The 19,287-nt window shown below is 41.8% G+C and overlaps 1 protein-coding gene across 1 annotated transcript in view; it reads right to left on the bottom strand.

Moving 5' to 3' along the window:
* Window positions 1–19,287, bottom strand: part of kirrel3b (kirre like nephrin family adhesion molecule 3b) — a 270,450-nt gene that overhangs the window by 67,940 nt on the left and 183,223 nt on the right. Inside the window, exon 4 of the mRNA XM_084065415.1 lies at window positions 14,677–14,834. Within this exon, the coding sequence (XP_083921541.1) occupies window positions 14,677–14,834 (158 nt within the window). The remainder of the gene's footprint in view (window positions 1–14,676; window positions 14,835–19,287) is intronic.

Here is a 19,287-nt window from a genome sequence, read left to right as displayed (position 1 = left end):
CTGTGCTCTTGACTGTTTATGCTCCAGGTCCAGGAAGAGAAGGCCCAGTGACGGGAAAGTGCAATGAACACCTACTCTAAAATCAGAGGTGCTTTCTGTCTCGGTGCAACAGTTCTCCTGCACTGCTGCCCTGCATTATCTTCAGAAACATGCAGTGGTGGAAAAAGTACTCAATTTTTTTTACTTAAGTAAAAGTATCAATACTGCAATATCGAAATAAAAAAAAAAGTTCGGAATACAAAATGTACTGGAGTAAAAGTAAAAAAGAATTGCATCAAAATGTAAAGTAAAAGTACTCTTTATACAGAATGTGCCGTTTTAAAATGTATAAAAATCTTTTGAAAATAGCAGATCTACGAGCACACAATGCGAAATGGCTGAACTATATATAGGGCTGAAGAGGTTAATGTATGTTTTGTAATAATAATCCAAATCTACAAAGTAACTAGTAACTAAAGATTTCAAATAATTGTAGTGGAGTAAATGTACAAATTGGCCTCTGAGATGTAGTGGAGTAGAAGTAAAAGTATAGGGAACTGTAAATAAAGTAAAGTACAAATCACTCAAAAATTGTACTTTAGTGCAGTACTTGAGTAAATGTACTTAGTTACTTTCCAGCATTGGAAACATGGTTCACTTTATGGAAAAGAAGACAACAATTCATTTTCCGTATATGTGTGTACGTTTATGTACATAAATGTACATACAGTATAGGGGTAAATTGTGGACTCAGCGGGTATTCCACACACAATAGCCAATCCTTCCACTTATCCCTGCAGTACAATAATCCCAGCAAGGTAGAAGAGATATACTATATTTTAACTGCCAAAATCATTACATACGAATTATTAGTTGTGTCAAATGGAGCCCTATTGACAGTGTGAAGAGTAATAGCAGCAATTATCTTCACATTTGGCTGCTCTAATGCTTTTTTTTCCTTCTTCTTTTTAATCATAATGTTTCCGTGTGGTTTCCCTCTCACCTGAGGGGAGATCATGCTGAATAGTATCATTAAAATGTCAAGGAACTTGTCATTATATTGGCCGTGGGTCGAATAGTTTCAACAAAATTGTTCTATCCCTTTCTATTCTGTTCTATTCACTGCTCGTCTGTTCTGTTCACCCCCCCCCGCTGACAGGCGCCACCTCAGCCCTGACAAAGGCCAATAGGCATTCAGCCAAGCTGGATAGACCGTAGTGGATTCAAACTCTCTGCAGTGTGGACAGGTACTGCACTTTAAGCCCTGAACCACCCGAGTGCTGTTTCTTTCTTCATCTTAATGCTCCTCTCAGACTAGCCTGGTAAAGCCCCTCCCTCCGGAAAATCTCATATCCATTTGATTTCAGGAGTGAGTCTGGCATGAGGGCTTGTTTGGCTTTTTTTCGTCGTCCACCAAGTGGACGAGCCTATCAGCGTCCTTAGCATGGTAAAGCCCATCGTTCTGTGATTTACGGCGAAAGTTGGCCAATCAGGTGGCGAGTTCGAGTGAACCCGAATGGATGCGAGTGCAGCCGACCAAAATGGAACGGCAGCCATTGTTTTCTGTGCGCCGTTTGCGTCTCTCTTTTAAAACATCAAAACGGTCTCTAACTTCTTTTTTGAGGCACGGAATTTACTTTTAAGATATCGTTCGGATCGAATTGAGTTGTTTAACTTCATATGTGTGGTCAATTAATCATGACAGAGCCTATTTAAAAATAAAAATTCAAAGAACCGGCAGGGGCAGGCAGTGACACGCATGTATCCAAATAAGGCAACCTAGGGGCATGCACCCTTTCAAAAGTCCCCCTGCGTCACGTTGCTCTCTGGTAGTGGTGGAATGATCTGCTGATTGGCTGAAGGGGTTATCAGTCAACGGTATTACTCCCGCCCAGCTCCAGCCCACAGCCAAAAAGCCAAACAGGCCCCCATGCCAGACTCCTTCCTGAAATCAAATGGAACCAGGCTACTCTCAGAGGGCCAGTGGTGGAAAAAGTACTCAAACGTTTTACTTAAGTAAAAGTATCAATACTGCAATAGAGAGTAGAAGTACTCTGTTACAAGTAAAAGTTCGGAATTCTAAATTTACTTGAGTAAAAGTACAAAGGTATTGGTATCAAAATGTACTTACAGACAGAAATGTTGTCTACTTCTTTCTACTTTCAGAATAATGTAGCTTTCAAGTAGTTCAGCAGTTTTTTCAGTGGCATATCAACATACTGTAAAAGAGCACAAGAGATGAGTTTTGGGTGGCGTTCAAATCAATCAATTGGTTAGTTTTGAATAGATCTTGTCCACCTTCCATCTTCTACATCTCCTTCCACATGTAGGTTTTACACAGTATGATTCATTCATCCTCAATTCATCCTGGGCTGAATGATGGTCTAACTCTCCACTATTAATGAAACGCATCATAAGAGCTTGTGCTCTTAACAGCCGGATGCTCAGCTAAAACCTTTCTTTGGCTTCACTTTGCCAAATTGTAAATGAGGGCCATTTGAAAACCGGTTTGTCCGCCGTCCACCAGGGAAGGAGAGATTCACAGTGGCACACTTTGCCACTCACCTATTTAAGCATAACACATTAGCTGTCAGCCATGTGTCAATGTAATATCCGTTCTGACACAATCACGATTGTTTCCTTCTTTGCTCTACACCTGTCTGAAGTCATTAATCTTGGAACGGGGGGTTAGGTAGCTGCTACATCGAATTCAACACCCAGCCCACATTACAAATTGATAATTTTTCATATCACTGCTTGCAGCGTGTGAGGGGAATACGTTCATGAACACGAGAGAGAGAGAGAGAGATGATTGGAGTTGTGGTCTTCATACTAATAAGGAGTATGGACGGTTCTCTTAAGAATCCTTGAGTACACCTCGAGTCCACACAGATGTTAACTAGATGGCTTAACAAATTCTCAGCGAGGTATTAATTAATTAATTATTCCACCTCTGCCAGCGTTTTTACCTTGTTTTGACGATCCACGGAGAGCCAGGGAAGCCACGATGTGGACACGGATGTAAACAAAAACTGTCTGGGGGGAGGGGGGGGGGTCTCGTCTATCCACTGGAACAAAAACATTTTTACAGCGATGGTCCATTCTGTTGTAATCGGCAGTTGAATATGGCTCATTTTCACCAAAAAACGCAGTCTGGGAGAAGAAATCTGAGCTAGATGTATTTTTCTACATCTCATAACATGGGACGTGGATGGGGTTTGCATTGTGAGTTACTTGCTTGTTAAACATTTGTACTTGCAGATGAAATAAGCTATATGTTACTCTCCACTGCATGGATCTGCATCAGTAGACTCGAAATACAACTCATACATGCTTTGTCATCTCATATGGACAGTCCTGGGCGCCATCTCTAAACTGCCTCTGTGTGTCAGGCAGGCAGTCTCAATCTAAACTGTCCAATAAAAAAAGCAAAGGTTTTCCCCAGAATACGGATGCTTGGGTTCAAGTGGTTAAGCTAGATTTGAATTTTGAAGGCCCGGCCGCCACGTGGCCTGAAAGTCTGGTTGATTATATTTTGACAGGAGTTGTTATAGAAGAATTCTGGAATTGGCTGAATAACTAAACATGTAGAGGACATTTGTTCCCTGTCTTTAAATTCAAGCTATATAGTATCTAGTCTTTAGTAGAATACTGTACATCAATGTAAAGATCAAAATTACCATGACCCAGCAAAGCATATAGAGAATGCCTTGATGAGGTAGGTGAAAACCTCTCAGAACCAGCTTCAACTACCAGCTAAGCAAAAAAATTGAATGATTTATATTCTATTGTTCTGCCATTAATCCAACAATCCTTTGATGTGTCCAAATATCAAATGTGGCTTTGGGTTGCATTAAGCTATGTTTAAATGCAGACCACACTATGGTTAATTTTCTAACACCATATTACTGGATATTAATGTGCTGCAGAAAAATAAAAGAACCCACCCCCAAAAACATGTCAGCTTTTTTTTTATCCAACGATTGTGTAACCCATTTTTTTTCACCCATGCAGTCCCAATTGCCTATGTAATCCTGGGCGCTACTCTCCCTCTGCCAGCCTAAGGAGAGCCCAGAACTGAGCTCATGCCTCCTTCAATGCATGAGGAGCTAGCAAGCTGCTGCTTATCACCTGACAGGGGGGAGTTTCCCCGGTTGAATAGCGCGTGGAAGTAACACGTTATTCCAACCAGTTCCTTTCCTCTCCATCAGGGGCCCGGGCTGACCGTAGTATTTACTGCAGTATAGAGACCAGGATTACTGCATGTTTTTTTGTGAGGGTACCTACCCTAGGGGACATGGGGAGAACATACTCCACACAGAAAGGCCCTTTCACCAATCCCACCTAAGGTATGGGCACTGATGACGCGGAGGAGAGAACACCCACCCAGCGACCACAGCGTCCCCGACCGGGAATCGAACCCAGGACCGACAGTGCAACCGACTGCTCCACCGTGCCCCACATTTCAACTTTTCTAGTATCTATTGCTACAAAGCAGGAAAAAACTAATGAACAAACAAACAAACAAACAAACAAACAAACATTTCTTTAGGTTAAATGGGCCTCTTTTGATCATCACAAGACACCCCAGGCTTTTACATTAATTTAAGATCCTTCTTGAAGTTCCACGTAATAATTGTGTTCTTCAATTCAGCCAAGTCTTATTTTTAGCTACTCGTGTAAAATCATCTCGGGTTAATTAGCCCGACAAATTCTTTTGAATCTTTTGAAACTCATTAAATACAATCAATGACATTACTAAGGATAATAATATGCTGTTCGACTAGTGAGAACTCTACCTGCCTGCTGCATTGTACTGTGCCCTCAACAACTTAATTAGCTACATTGTCTGGGAGGATTTTCATCATTTTCATCATCATTCCATCATTACAAACAAATATCTGATATGTATTCAGGAAATTAAGAAATTGAGAGGCCAAAAGAGTGACTGCTTTTAACACAACAGAAGCATAGGTTTTACTTGAATTGTGATTTGTTTGATTATACCTTGTTTATATTTTTAGCACAGCCCGGGGAGCATGTCAGACATACATTTCACTGTGCATACTACTAGTACTAGTGATGTTGAATCTTGAATCTGTGGTACTTTTGATTGGCTGCCTTTGGCTGTACAAAGAGTGTTTTTTTTCTCCATTTCATATGAAAGGTATCAAGTGAGGTATTACTTACATAGATTGGCTCGTTTGTTTTGGAATTACAGCTTACAGAAGAAGTGCTTCTGAAAACTATAATTCTGAGAAAAGGCCCGTTTTGCATAAGATCTTTTACAGTTTTTAGCTCAAATGTTTTACTTAAGTAAAAGTATCAATACTGCAATGTAGAAGTACTCTGTTACAAGTAAAAGTCCGGAATTAAAAATGTACTTGAGTAAAAGTACAAAAGTATTGGTATCAAAATGAACAAAGTACCAAAAGTAAAAGTACTAAAATGTTTGAAAGTAGTAGATCTACAAGCTCACAACGTGTTGCGATGCGAGGCGTTGTGAGCTTGTAGATCGGCTATTTTCAAATAGCCTAGGTATAAAATAGGACTAAAGTGGTTAATGTATAATGTAATAATGTATATCTGCAAAGAAAAAGTATAGACAATTGGAAATACTCCAGTAAAGTAAAAGTACCCCAAAATTGTACTTAAGTACAGTACTTGAGTAAATATACTTAGTTACTTCACACCACTGTGTACGCAACTACGCAACCAGGCCTGGCAGAGATCTGAGCGGTGCACTTTTCTTAATTATTTATGTAGACATTTATATTTCACTTAATGTAGTTGCTATTCCTTTTTCAGTCTACTCCCCACACATGTTTCTGTGTTGCCGACTACAGGCTCACCTGCCAGTGAGGACCCCCCACCGGGAGGATATAGCGATTCCGCCCTACTCCACCCTCCGCTGACGCGTGCTTTCGAATCACACCACACTCTATCCGAAGTGCCTTTTAGATCATTGGTTCTCAAAGTGGGGTACGGGGACCCCCAGGGGTACTTGAGGCGGTTCCAGGGGGTCCCCAGCTAAATGATGGATAGGAACCAAATGGACCCTTATGGGTCTGTAACTCTGAGAGTGTACAAATGGAACCAAATATAAATTGGGGTCCCAGAGGTATAAATGTCATTAAATGGGGCTCCGTAGCCTAATACATGTCAAACTGGGGGTCCTTGACATTAAAATGGTTGAGAATCACTGCTAGAAAGCCGTATAAACCTTCTCTTATTGGGGTCCCTGGCTTATCTTTTCAAATGGGGGTCCGCGGGCTAATAAGTGTCAATTTGGGGGTCCTTGACATGAAAAAGTTTGAGAACCACTGTTTTAGATCGCCTTTTAAAACACCATTCTGTTTGCTGCTGCTTTTATGCTGTTATTATTTCCCCCCTTTCTGATTGCCTAAACACCTATATTTAATAATATTAGATATATTTGTATTCTACTCGTTTATTTAAAGGACACCAATGGAAACAAGCCATAATGCTATATACATTACTATGCAAATAAACCAGTAGAAATCAAAAATCAAAATATGTACAGTTACAGTAAACAGTTCATATTAAACTTCCATTCATAAGAAAATCATCCAGAAAGGGGGGAAATAAAAAAATAATATTATGAAACAATAATAATTGCGTTGTAATCGCTATAGCTAGTTAGCCTGCTGCAAACAGAATGGTGTTTTAAAAGGCGATCTAAAAGGCACTTCGGATAGAGTGTGGTGTGATTCGAAAGCACGCCCCGCTGACAGGCGCCTGCCCAGACAGTAGTATATGCATGGAGAAATATCACCCTCACTCTTTTAAGTCCAGTCTCAAAGTTCACTTTTACTATACCATTTGAATCCTCCGCTTGTATCTATTATGCCCATGTAATCTCTCAAGACAGATTCAGAGCTCCACAGCTGAATCTGTCGGCAACTCCCATTACAAGGTGTAGAGTTGTTTTTTCTAGAAACGAAAACAAAGGAGCACCACAGGGAAGAGGAGGGCAGAAGGAGAGTAAACAGGCCGACATCAGGCCTCTACATGGGGAATTGGGCAGTGTCCCCAGAGGCAAATTCATAAGCATCTCTGGGACCTAAATCTACACTGTACAATCAGTGTTTATTTAACTCTGAGACAGTGCAAATGGAACCAAATCCATTTGGTTCCATTTGTACTGTCTCAGAGTTACGGACTCAAAAGGGTCCAGTTATACCGGACTCGATGTCGAGAAACAGTGCTTTATTCAAAGGAGCCGGCTAGCGCCGTATTCTGGCCCCAATCAATGGTATTTATCTTCCCTTTGGAAAAAAGACAGATAATGGGACAAGACAGCACGCAGAAAGACTGGAAAGTGGGGAAGGCTGTCATTAGGTGATCTAAAGAGGCTAATACTGCTTTGTTCTCCTTTTTTAATGGGAACAGAAGGTGGCTGTGTTGATGATGTGATCAGCTTGGAGGGCTAATGTCAGTGGAATGGAGTTACGCGTTCATGATGCCGTACAGTGATTTTTGAAAAGGCCCTCGTCCTGCATCGATCCTGCGGCGATGGTCCATTAGTACAGGGGCCTACAGTATATGGTTTGTCCAAACTCCCGAGGGTAGGTTTTAACTCTGAAATTACATCATTCAAAACTTTGGATTGGCTCTCTCAGAAATGTGTTCGGAAATACTCTGTTACAAGTAAATCTCCAGAATTTAAAATTGACTCAAGTAAAAGTACAAAAGTATTGGTATCAAAATATTCTTAAAGTACAACAGTAATTAAGTACTCATTGTGCAGAATGTCCCATTTCATAAGATTTCAAATGTATAAAACTAGATGTTCGGGCCACTATGCGACGCATTGTGAGCTTGTAGATCTGCTATTTTCAAATGGCTGAAAGGTGTACTATATATAGGGCTGAAGTGGTTAATGCATGTTTTGTAATAATAATCCAAATCTACAAAGTAACTAGTAACTATAAGTTTTCAAATAACTGTAGTGGAGTAAAAATATAATATTTGCTCCGAAATATAATGGAGTAGAAGTAAATACTCCAGTAAAGTAAAACTACCTCAAAATTGTACTTAATTAAGTACAGTACTTGAGTAAATGTACTTGGTTACTTTACACCACTGGTTCGGACTATCCAATTCTTTTTTAGGACAGTGTGATTTGGTCATAAGTTGGGGTGGGGGGGGGCGTGATTTATTTTGTTTTGTTCCCGCACTCAGCCTAGGCTTCATTCTGCCAGCGGCGAAAGCAGCAATAGTTTTGAAGAGACGTAGGCTGAGAAGAGGATACTAGTTCATGAGCCAACCTCCACCTGTAATCCCTCTCTAGTGACCGTGCATAAATACAACCTGTAGCGAGACATGGCAAAAACCTCCGCACCTCCGTGACAAATCTCCCACAGCGTGTTTGAGGGTTATCCAGGTATTAAAACCTCCAGCGCTGGCTCTGTACAACATTCTTCAGTGGCTCGAGACCGACAGAGCGAGCCGTGATTGTTGCCAGGCAGATTTATTTTGCAGATTACTGAGTGGGTGGTCTGGCGTTCAGAACACGTTGGCAATATGTATTGGCAGGCCAGCCGAAAATAAGTTTGGACGTCAGTTGGACTATTTTGAAGCATGTGTGGGGCTCAGAATGTGCAGCTATACTGCAATCTGGAATACTGGGAATTTGCCTCTGGGGGCACCGCCCAGGGGTCATCAATGTGTCCGTACACGGACAGACATGTCCGTGGCAAGACTTGTCCATGTCCGCGGCAAATCCTCTATTTAAAAGATAAAAATACTAGAGCCAGCATACAGTGGCTGACTTGCCAGTCTCCAGGTTTTCTTCAGAATAGGTGGGACACTGATAGTATACTGGTATACTTCTATACTTTACTTGAGTTTATAGCCTACTCATCACAACTTTCACTTTTACTTCAATACTTTTAAAACAAGAAATTATGTATGTTATTCTATTACAGTACATTATCATTGGACACCTCTTTACCTCTAAGTGGTTAAACATATGTAGATGCTATTAATCAATTTTGCTGGGGACCCCCTGGAACCTCCTCAACTTTGAGAATCACTGGCCTAGGGTGCCACTACACCCAGAAACGTCACTGCAGAGAGCCATTAAAAAAAATGTCTTCCATACCAATGAATGACCTGATTTTGACTTAACAGGATAAGAGCTGGGTTTCCAAAATGTCCTTTGACATTAACACTCTATTAAAGACACTACCAGACAGGCATTCAAACCTTGTTTTTTCAAGCTTATGAGCAATGACTGTCAATATGACAATTCTTCTCACCGTCTCTGATTGTCTTTAATGCTTTGAAAAGTTCAAAGCCATCACTTCGATTTAGAAAGTGAAGAAAGTGAAGTAGAAAGTAGACACAAGTGCAGAGATGGTCATGGAAATAATAACAATGATACACTTGACTTTTAAAGCCATTTTTTAAAATGGGTTACAAATTGCTCCATCTACGCCTTCCCTCTCAGCTTTCCTACTTACTATCTTCATAAAATAAAAAGTTCAAAGGGATGATGACTAACCACTCTCCCTCTTTAAAAACACAACATGTGTTCTCCATCGTGTCTACTGGACTAGTAAGCATTAGTATTTTATTTATGGTAATATTATTGACCACTCATTTTGTGTGTCCTTGGGAAAAATATAGTTTGAGGAAAATGTCCATCACAAGCCCTGGGGTTGATGACCCCTAGCACCGCCCAATTCCCTGTGTAGAGAGCGGATGTCGGCGTTCACTCTCCTTCAGACCTCCACTTCCGGTGGTCCGTCTTTGTTTTCATTCCTACTAACAACAAACTCTACATGTTGTAACGGGAGTTGCCGACAGATTCAGCTGCGGAGCTCTGAATCTGTCTTGAGACATTAGCTGTTCTGCAACACCAAACTTCAGTCTCTCAAACCTGTTACTGGTCAGAGCATTTTTTGATATCTTCTTATGGCTGAAAACTGCATTTTCAGAACGACTCCGCCTAAAGTGGAACAGTATGTAACAAGAATGCAGTATTTGTTAGGTGGGCGGTATATGTGTGTGTGGCGGCATATGCGTGGTTGGAAACATGAAAAAAGAACCGACATTGAGTATCATAATATGCCATGAAAAAGGTTGCGAAAATGACTTCAGTGCGAGACGTCACATACGTAGAGAGGTTTAATTATAGGTTGGAACGCTGAGAAGAAATAACATGGCACTGGAGGAGAGAGCGACACACAAGAGACTGTCTGGGAAAAGGCACAAAAAAAAAGAAAAAAGTCTGTGACACTTTCATGATCTCGCCATCTGGTTGTCTGAGTTGACGTATTTGCTGGGCAAAGAGGAGAAACTTCGCATAGAAATCCTACGCAAACCCTGGATTTCATTTTTAATCAGAACAGCAGCAGTGATTGCCTGAACAATGGTTCAGGCAATCACTTCAGACACATCTGATGTCTATCCTCTCAAAATGGACAACAACAGTATGAAAGACTCAGGTGAAATGACGGGGAAAAATGAGCAAAATACTGTAGTCAATCTTTCGGTAGTTTTATCTGCTATTTAATCCCGTATTACTTGTAGCAGATATTTTAGAAAATATTTTTTTCCCCCTGTTGCTCAGTCTGTCTTTTAACCCATTTAGACCGGGAACGCATCTGTGTCATTTTAGATTTCTTTGGCAATTCAAAAATAGCAGATCTACAAGCTCATAGCGCAGCACCGAGTGCCGTACTTAGAGCTTGTAGATCTGCTATTTGTTTTGTGCAAATATTTGAATATATATATATATTTTTAAAGCCAACATTTGTAACTCAAATCTTTGCTTCTGGGGGGGTCCCTGGAACAAAACATTTTGAGATGGGGGTCCGCGGCCAAATACACATAATTTTGGGGGTCGTTGACATGAAAACAGTTTGAGAACCACTGATTAGCAACATAAGCTTTTTCAAAAAAATGGATCTAGACATTTGTAGAATTAGCCAAATTTGTTAAAGAGAAAGGGGAAGGGAACAATCTTATGTTTTTTTTTCTTTTCTTTTTCTTTTTCTTCCCCTTAGAACTCGATGTGGAGCTTGCTGATTTAATGTAATGTTTTTCTCTTCAGGATTTCTTTTTTAAGTATTTCTTTTTTGTGGTGAATAGAACGGTGACTAAGGACCCATGAGGGAGGGAGGGAGGGTATGAGGAGAATTATGTGTTGTTTAAAACTGTACCGACCTTGTACCTTGTGTGTTAAATGTTATGTTGGGTGTGCATTGTTTCGTATTGTACTGTTTGTCCTTGTATGTAAGAAAAAGAAAAAAGGCATGAGTCTTACTGCATCTGTATTTGTTAAAACTACCCTACTGCTACCTATGCTGAATAAAAACCATAAATACAAAAGAATTAGCCAAATTTTTATTCAAGATAAAAAAAACAAAAGCAGATCTACAAGATCGTAGCGCGGCACAGACTATGAGCTTATAGATCTGCTATTTTTGAATAGCCAAAGAAATCTTAAAATGACACAGATGCGTTCTAGCCCAGGCGTTTCGGGCCAGAATCGTGCACTTTACGATACAAGCATGAAATTTGGCACACAGTTAGAGCATGCCATAAGGAACATGTTTGGCTATAGGGCCATCGCAGATTTGTCCTGTGGTAACCATGGCAGCCATTTTCCAAAATGGCCTCCATCTGCTGTTATTTTACCAATAACTCCGGTGCTAGACCACCTAGGATGTTGATTCTGGTGACTAATCCTACATTCTCAAGTATGAGGAATACAGTGGTACTATTTAGAATTGTGCTGTGGTAACCATGGCAGCCATCTTTCAAAATGGCCACCACCTGCTGTCATTTTACCAATAACTCAGGTGCTAGACCACCTAGGATCTTGATTCTGGTGACTAAACCTTACATTCTCAAGGATGAGGAATACAGTGGTACTATTCACAACATGCTAGTAACTACCTAACTAACTACAGTACATGAGGAGGCTGATACTCGCGTCATATTACACCTAGAAGATGCTGTGAAGGAAGGGTATAGCAAGGTGACAATACGCACAGTAGACACGGATGTGCTGGTCCTGGCAGTAACGTCAGCCCAACGCCTCCACTTGACTGAGCTGTGGGTTGCTTTTGGAACAGGGAAAAGTTTCCGTAACTTAGCAGCTCATGAGATGGCAAGGGCATTAGGCCCAGATCGATGCTTAGCCTTACCCATGTTCCATGCCTTTACTGGATGTGACACAGTGTCATCTTTTGGAGGCAGAGGCAAGAAGATGGCATGGAAGACCTGGAAAACCTATGGTGACGTCACACGTGCCTTCAGTTCCTTAGCTGCCATCCCACAGAAAATACATGACTGGATGGAGCCTCTGGAGCGATTTGTGGTATTGCTCTATGACCGCACTAGCGGCCAGGCATCAGTGAACGAGCACGGAAGCAGCTATTCACCCAGATGGGCAGAACAATTGATGGACTCCCCCCAACACGAGCTGCACTGACTCAACATACAAAGAGGGCAGCCTACCAAGCTGGCCACTGTTGGGGACAGGCGATGGTTGCAGCCCCTGAACTCCCATCCCCAGGTGAATGGGGGCGGAAGAGGAAGGAGACGGGTGAATACAAATAATTTAATCCACTTCTTTACACTTGTAAACCTGTGATCTGACAATAAAGCTGATTCTAATTTTGACAGGAGGATGGGAAGTGCACTGGAAAACACAGAAGCGAGCCTGGCCTTTCGGGAACTCCTCCGCTGTGGTTGCAAAAAGGGATGCAGTGGACAATGCAGATGTGTTAAGGCAGCACTTCAGTGTACTGCCCTTTGCTACTGTGGTGGACTGTGCAACTAACATTGTGTAGATTATCTGGCTTTATTGAATAGACCCCTTAACAGACGACGTCACACTGATAAGAACCAGTCTGCACGGAACCAGTATGCGCGCAATGAAACCCATTCTATCAGGTCTCGCTAGGACGCGCCTCACTAGCCAACACACAAGAGGGGGTTGGGGTGTGCTGAAATCAGCGCACCCCAAAACAACAGGTTGAGAATTGATTGCAATCACCTGTGCGTCCAGTCTCAATGTTGGTAAACAAATAATTGGTCTATATGCCATTAGGTTATGACTCATGAGTACTCTGCCTTTGTTGTGTCTTATAGTCCATTGAAAATAATTATGCAATACTACTACTAATAAAAGAAACAGTGAAGTACTGCATTCTTGACTCTCACGTGTCAGTTTGAAAACATGTACTGTATAGGCCTACTACACCATTACATATTTTGATGGGTTTACTATTATTTAATTAACTGAATGCCAGATATATGCAGTTAGGTAGTAGCATGTTGTAAATAGTACCGCTGTATTCCTCATCCTTGAAAATGTAGGATTAGTCACCAGAATCAAGATCCTAGTTGGTAGCACCTGAGTTATTGGTAAAATGACAGCAGGTGGTGGCCATTTTGAAAGATGGCTGCCATGGTTACCACAGCACAATTCTAAATAGTACCACTGTATTCCTCATACTTGAAAATGTAGGATTAGTCACCAGAATCAGGATCCTAGGTGGTCTAGCACCGGAGTTATTGGTAAAATAACAGCAGATGGAGGCCATTTTGGAAAATGGTTGCCATGGTTACCACAGGACAAATCTGCGATGGCCCTATAGCCAAAAATGTTCCTTATGGCATGCTCTAACTGTGTGCCAAATTTCATGCTTGTATCGTAAAGTGCACGATTCCATCAAAATATGGCCCGAAACGCCTGGGCTATTCCCGCTCTTAATGGATTAAGCAGGCAAATTTCAAATCTGTGTTCCTACCATCTGTCGCCCTTCCGCTCTCCCTTCTTTGTGTACTGGCAGTTCTTCTCCCTCTCATATGATCATTGGAGGATCACTGGAATGATGTCTGGGCTCCATGACTCTGCTCCACAATGATTGGTAACTAACTGCAATTAAGCTTCTTCCGTATATGTGTACTATAGGTCCATGCTATGTCACTCCAGATCTGAGCCAGCCGAATGACCGCGTCTGATTCACAAATGCAAAATATCTTACGCTTCAGTGCCTCTGCCCTGGAGTTCAAGGCCTGGTTGAAGGCACCGTCATTCCTCATTCAGCATGGTATTATGCTCATAACACTGTCTTGGCTATTTCCCCAGCAATGTATTTCTGTCACGTCAGCTAGGGGGCTGTCACGATTAGAAATTTAAGTTGACGATTAATTGTCACTGAAATAATTGCGATTAACGATTTAATTGTGTGTTTGGCCATTGGACACTGGAACATATGAAGTCTTTTAGGCTTCGTAATCAAAAATTGCACAGGGCAGATATGACACATAACTGAAATATTCAAAGAAATGATTGATTTAACACTTTTACACAATGTAAAAAATAAACAGAAATAGCAACGTGTCAGCTTGTTGTAAGCTTGTAGATCTGCTATTTCAGCTTTTTTTGTGAAAATGTTCCATGTTGACATTTATCAACATGGAAACGATTATGCAAATATAATTGCGATTATCTCAAATAATTGTGATTGGAAGATTATGTAATAATTGTGACAGGCCTAACGTCAGCGTTGAAGACCATCCTTATCATCATCTCATGAAACATCATCCCACAAAACCCCCCCAACCACCTCACCACCCCTTGCTCCCTTTCCCATCCCCGACCCTGTGATCCAAAAAACCTGGGTATGACACACGCACCTCTATGCCTACCTTGGAGTACATGGCCCCGTTAAGGACCTCTCCGTTGCGGATCCAGATGATGGAGGCGGCCGGCTTGGCGTTGTCGGCATGGCAGGTCAGATTCAGGGGGTCCCCGGCCCTCAAGCTCACCACGGGCCCACCGCTTATCACCGGGTCCTCTGGGGGAACTGTGGGTACACAGGCGAGGAGAGAGGGGGAGAGGGAAAGTAAATTGAATGCTTTAGCTTGGGTCAAGTAAATGGGCAATGAGTGTGTTGTAATACTTTATTAACAAGCACAATAGAACAATGTGAAATCCTCTATAAAGGGAAAATGTGAGCTATTGATGACAATGACTCGTAATCAAGGTGAGTTATTATGTAAGTATATAATATGGTTACATAAAAAAATCATAGAAAATGAAATGAAATAGCAAATGAATGGAGATACTAGCCAAGGATATTGCGTATCCAGCACACCGCTGAATAGAAAGAGCTGTGATGACCTCGATAAGACAAAGCTAATTACAAATGGTACCTGCAGGGGTTTGGCTGAATGGAACATAACCTCCTCTAGCCTTGCACTGAAAACAGTTAATATACAAGATCACAATGTGTGGCAGGGCGACACATTGTGAGCTTGTAGATCTGCTATTTTCGGTGTGCGACTCTGGCGCGCAACCAAGTATAATAAATCATGCATCGCTCAATTGTTTGCCGTGAAATGAGAACAGTGAAGCCGCCAAGAGTTAAAAGAGTAATTCTGCGGTAAATTAATGAAGTATGTTTTCTCCTCCTCTCTCCTAAAATCCCAAATCTGTGGTCATTAGTTCCAAGTACGTAATGGTGTGGCAAGGATAAAAAAAACTAACAGTATCAAAAACATATTACAATTGTATTACAATAATGATACGAAAAAATTAATTTCTTCACTCATCGTTGCTCATGAATTATACCACAATCAAGTGATGATTTCAAAATCATAGCTGTGTTTGCTAATGAACCAGTATGGATGAATTAAAGTATGGATGAATTAAAAATTAAAGTTGATTCAAATCAATTCAAAGCACATCAAGACTTTGTTAAGCTGTCCAAGTGTGTTCAAACTGTACGGTAGATTCTTCCCCACCACCACCACCACCACACACAGTGGCGTGCACACAAGTGAGCGATTACGCTCCTCTTCCTACTTTTCACCCACGTGCTAATCACCCTGTTTTCATTCAGACAGCGGTGAATTATTGATTGGCCTCAGTGCTCATTACAGTGCAGATCTGGGGCGAGATACAAATTAAGGGCTATCAGCATCTGTCATGTTCACCTGCGCCAGTGTCATGATAGGAGGTAAGACTGGCAGGAGTTAGGCCCTGTCTGCTGCCAGCATCAACTTAATAAAAGCAAGAGGGAGGAATAAGGCATATGATATTGTACTTTTAACAACTGTACATATAAAAAAAAAGGCTGTAACAGAGCTGGTAATGACAGCTCTGTACTTCCTGCATGAGCGTAATTGGGTTTTGACAAGTGGGTGTGTGGAGGAGATATGCTTTTACACTTTTTATTGAATTTCATATCATCAATGCTATGGTGTCTTTGCCTAGTTTAAGTGTCCACTTGTTTTCTGAAGTGTGCTTTCAATGGTGGCTCAGTAATCCAGCCCTAACCTGGCACATCGATCCGCACTATTTCTTGGAAAGTTGGATATTATAGGTTTACAACACATGCAACGAATCAGAATACTGCATGTACCCGTTGAGCTTCACCACAGAGCCCTTATAACCCATTCAATCCGGGAACACATCTCTATGAGCTTGTATATCTGCTAAAGCATGGTTATAGCTAAATTTTAAATGACACAGTATGCGTTCCTGGGTTGAATGGGTTAAAAGCACTGCACATGTATGCCATTCGACCCTGATTGAAATTGAAGTGCTGCGCACCAAGGTAATTGAGGACGCCACCGCTTCGATATATTACGGACCAATCAGAGACAGATATCCAGCCCTGACCAGCAACCGCGCACAGCCATCCTGTGTCAATAACATACGCTTCTCCACTTTCCAAGTGCCTCGGTTTCAAAGCACGTCTGCCAGATTGATATGTGTCCATTTAGCACCGAGTGCGATAATGCAGTGACGTGCTTTCTTCTTAACCTGTGTGATGAAAGTGCTTGGACTTTGAGTTCCTTTCGTTGTGTTTGTCCCTTTGTGTGTTTGTCCCTTTGTGTGTGTGTGTGTGTGTGTGTGTGTGTGTGTGTGCGTGCGTGCGTGCGTGCGTGCGTGCGTGCGTGCGTGCGTGCGTGCGTGCGTGCGTGCGTGCGTGCGTGCGTGCGTGCGTGCGTGCGTGCGTGTGTGTGTGTGTGTGGAAAGTATCTAAGTACTGGTGCATGGAAAGTATTTAAATACTGTACTTAAGTATAATTGAGGTATTTGTACTTTACTTGAGTATTTCTAATTTCCAATACTTTTACTTCTACTCCACTACATCTCAGAGACAAATATTATACTTTTACTCCACTACATTTATTTGAAAACTTTAGTTACTAGTTACTAGTTACCGATCTACAAGCTCACAATGCGTTTTCAAAAGACTTTTATACATTTGAAAACTTTAAATGGGACATTCTGCATAATGAATACTAATACTTTTGGTACTTTACGTACATTTTGATGCCAATACTTTTGTACTTTTACTCAAGTACATTTTCAATGTATGACTTTTACTTGTAACAGAGTATTTCTACATTGCAGTATTGATACTTTTACTTAAGTAAAACATGTGAGTACTTTTTCCACCACTGACACACGCGCACACACACACACACGCTTATATGCATAATGTGCTATCAGAATGCTATAGGAGAAAAAAAACATGGGCGTGGCTAAGCCACGTTAGTTAGCTTGCCGAGATTCTCATGTGTAAAATAGGGACCATTCTCGGGCCAAGAATGGTCCCTATTTTACAAATGATACCCACTTATTGTGGCCTGTTTGGATATCTCTAGTAAAGCTGTTTGAGTTTGAAATGCTGTCTATCTAGTACATTGTTCCAATGCTCTTTTATCTGGTCTTCATTAAATTTCAAAGGCAATGAGAAAGAGGCAGAGAAGAATTTCAGGTCAGCACACTAGCAGATCAAACAAACGCAGTTGACTGATCTGTCTGATCAGTCAAGAAAATTGCATTAGTTTATGCTCACTCTAAAGAATGGAAGTAACTGTACTGTATATGCAAATGATTGTGAAAACTATGAAAAGGCTCGCAAACTGTGTGACTCTTCCATTGGGGAAAAAAAGAGCGAGAAAAAAGAGAAGTGAACGAAATGTCAGGAGCAGTGATGGCACGGTGACAATTGATTGGAGAGATCCAGTGTTATTGGCTTGCTGTCAGCACTCGCTCGCTCGCTCGCTCACTCACTCACTCGCTCACTCACTCACTCACTCACTCGCCCACAACGCTGAAACATTAATTAAATGTCAAGCATGCGACGCATACGTAAAGCGCCTATTTTTTTTCTGATGGGGCAAATTGGACGGAAAAATTCACTGGTTAAGGGAAGTCTCTGAGAGCCTAACAGTATGTGACTGATGATGGCACCAGTATGAGTAGTAAGCCCATGAAAGAGAGAGAGGGGGGGTGTTTAGCCTGCGAGTGACTATACCTCGTCATAAATAGCGAAAGTGAAATCAGGAGCTTTTTAGTGGTGCATTCCAGGTAAATGGGTTCTCTCTCTCTCTCTCTCTTTCTCTCTCTCTCTCTCTCTCTCTCTCTCTCTCTCTCTCTCTCTCTCTCTCTCTCTCTCTCTCTCTCTCTCTCTCTCTCTCTCTCTCTCTCTCTCTCTCTCTCTCTCTCTCTCTCTCTCTCTCTCTCTCTCTCTCTCTCTCTCTCTCTCTCTCTCTCTCTCTCTCTCTCTCTCTCTCTCTCTCTCTCTCTCTCTCTCTCTCTTCACCACACGCACAAGCACATATCAAGGTCTCCAAATGGACTCACTGACACTGTGGAAGGCCAAGAAGTGAATCAGCCAATTAATTGATGAGTTTGCCAGAGTTACGCCCACACACACACACACACACACACACACACACATTGTCTCAACAGTTCTCTCCGTGGCTTCCTTTTGACCTGTAATACACTTAATTGTCTGGTTTTAAATCAGCAATACGTTTATAAGGGAGGGGGGGGGGGGGGGGGGAGAGTGTACTATGTGGCGTAAGGTTAAAATTGTATGCACCCGTGGATCTTTCTATAGACAGAACGCGGGTTGTTGGCAGATTATGCAGATAGGCTCTGCCGCTGTATTTCAGTCGGTGGTCCCTGGAGGGTTGCCCACCAGCATGCGGCAAACAGTGTAAGGGAAAGGACGCGCTCGACTGCCTCCGCTATACATGCAGACAACCTCTCCCTTTGCTTCAGTTTCCTTATATTTCCTCCTCCGTGTGTCACGCTTCTCTGTCGACGCAGAGGCGACGTGGATTGACAATTTCCACAGGTTTACACAGCGTGCTTGTCACAGAAGCAGATGCCCTTTGCAAGCTTTGCATTGTCTAGAGATTTAAGAGAGAGTCCCTGCACCAAAACAAAACAAAAAAAAAAGGCAGTTCTGAGATCCAATCTTGCACCTATAATTGACGGCCAAACTCATG

The sequence above is a fragment of the Gymnoscopelus microlampas genome (genome assembly GCF_963454915.1).
Source record: "Gymnoscopelus microlampas genome assembly, chromosome: 8".
NCBI classification, from domain to species: domain Eukaryota; kingdom Metazoa; phylum Chordata; class Actinopteri; order Myctophiformes; family Myctophidae; genus Gymnoscopelus; species Gymnoscopelus microlampas.
This window is presented reverse-complemented; position numbering and strand designations above follow the sequence as displayed.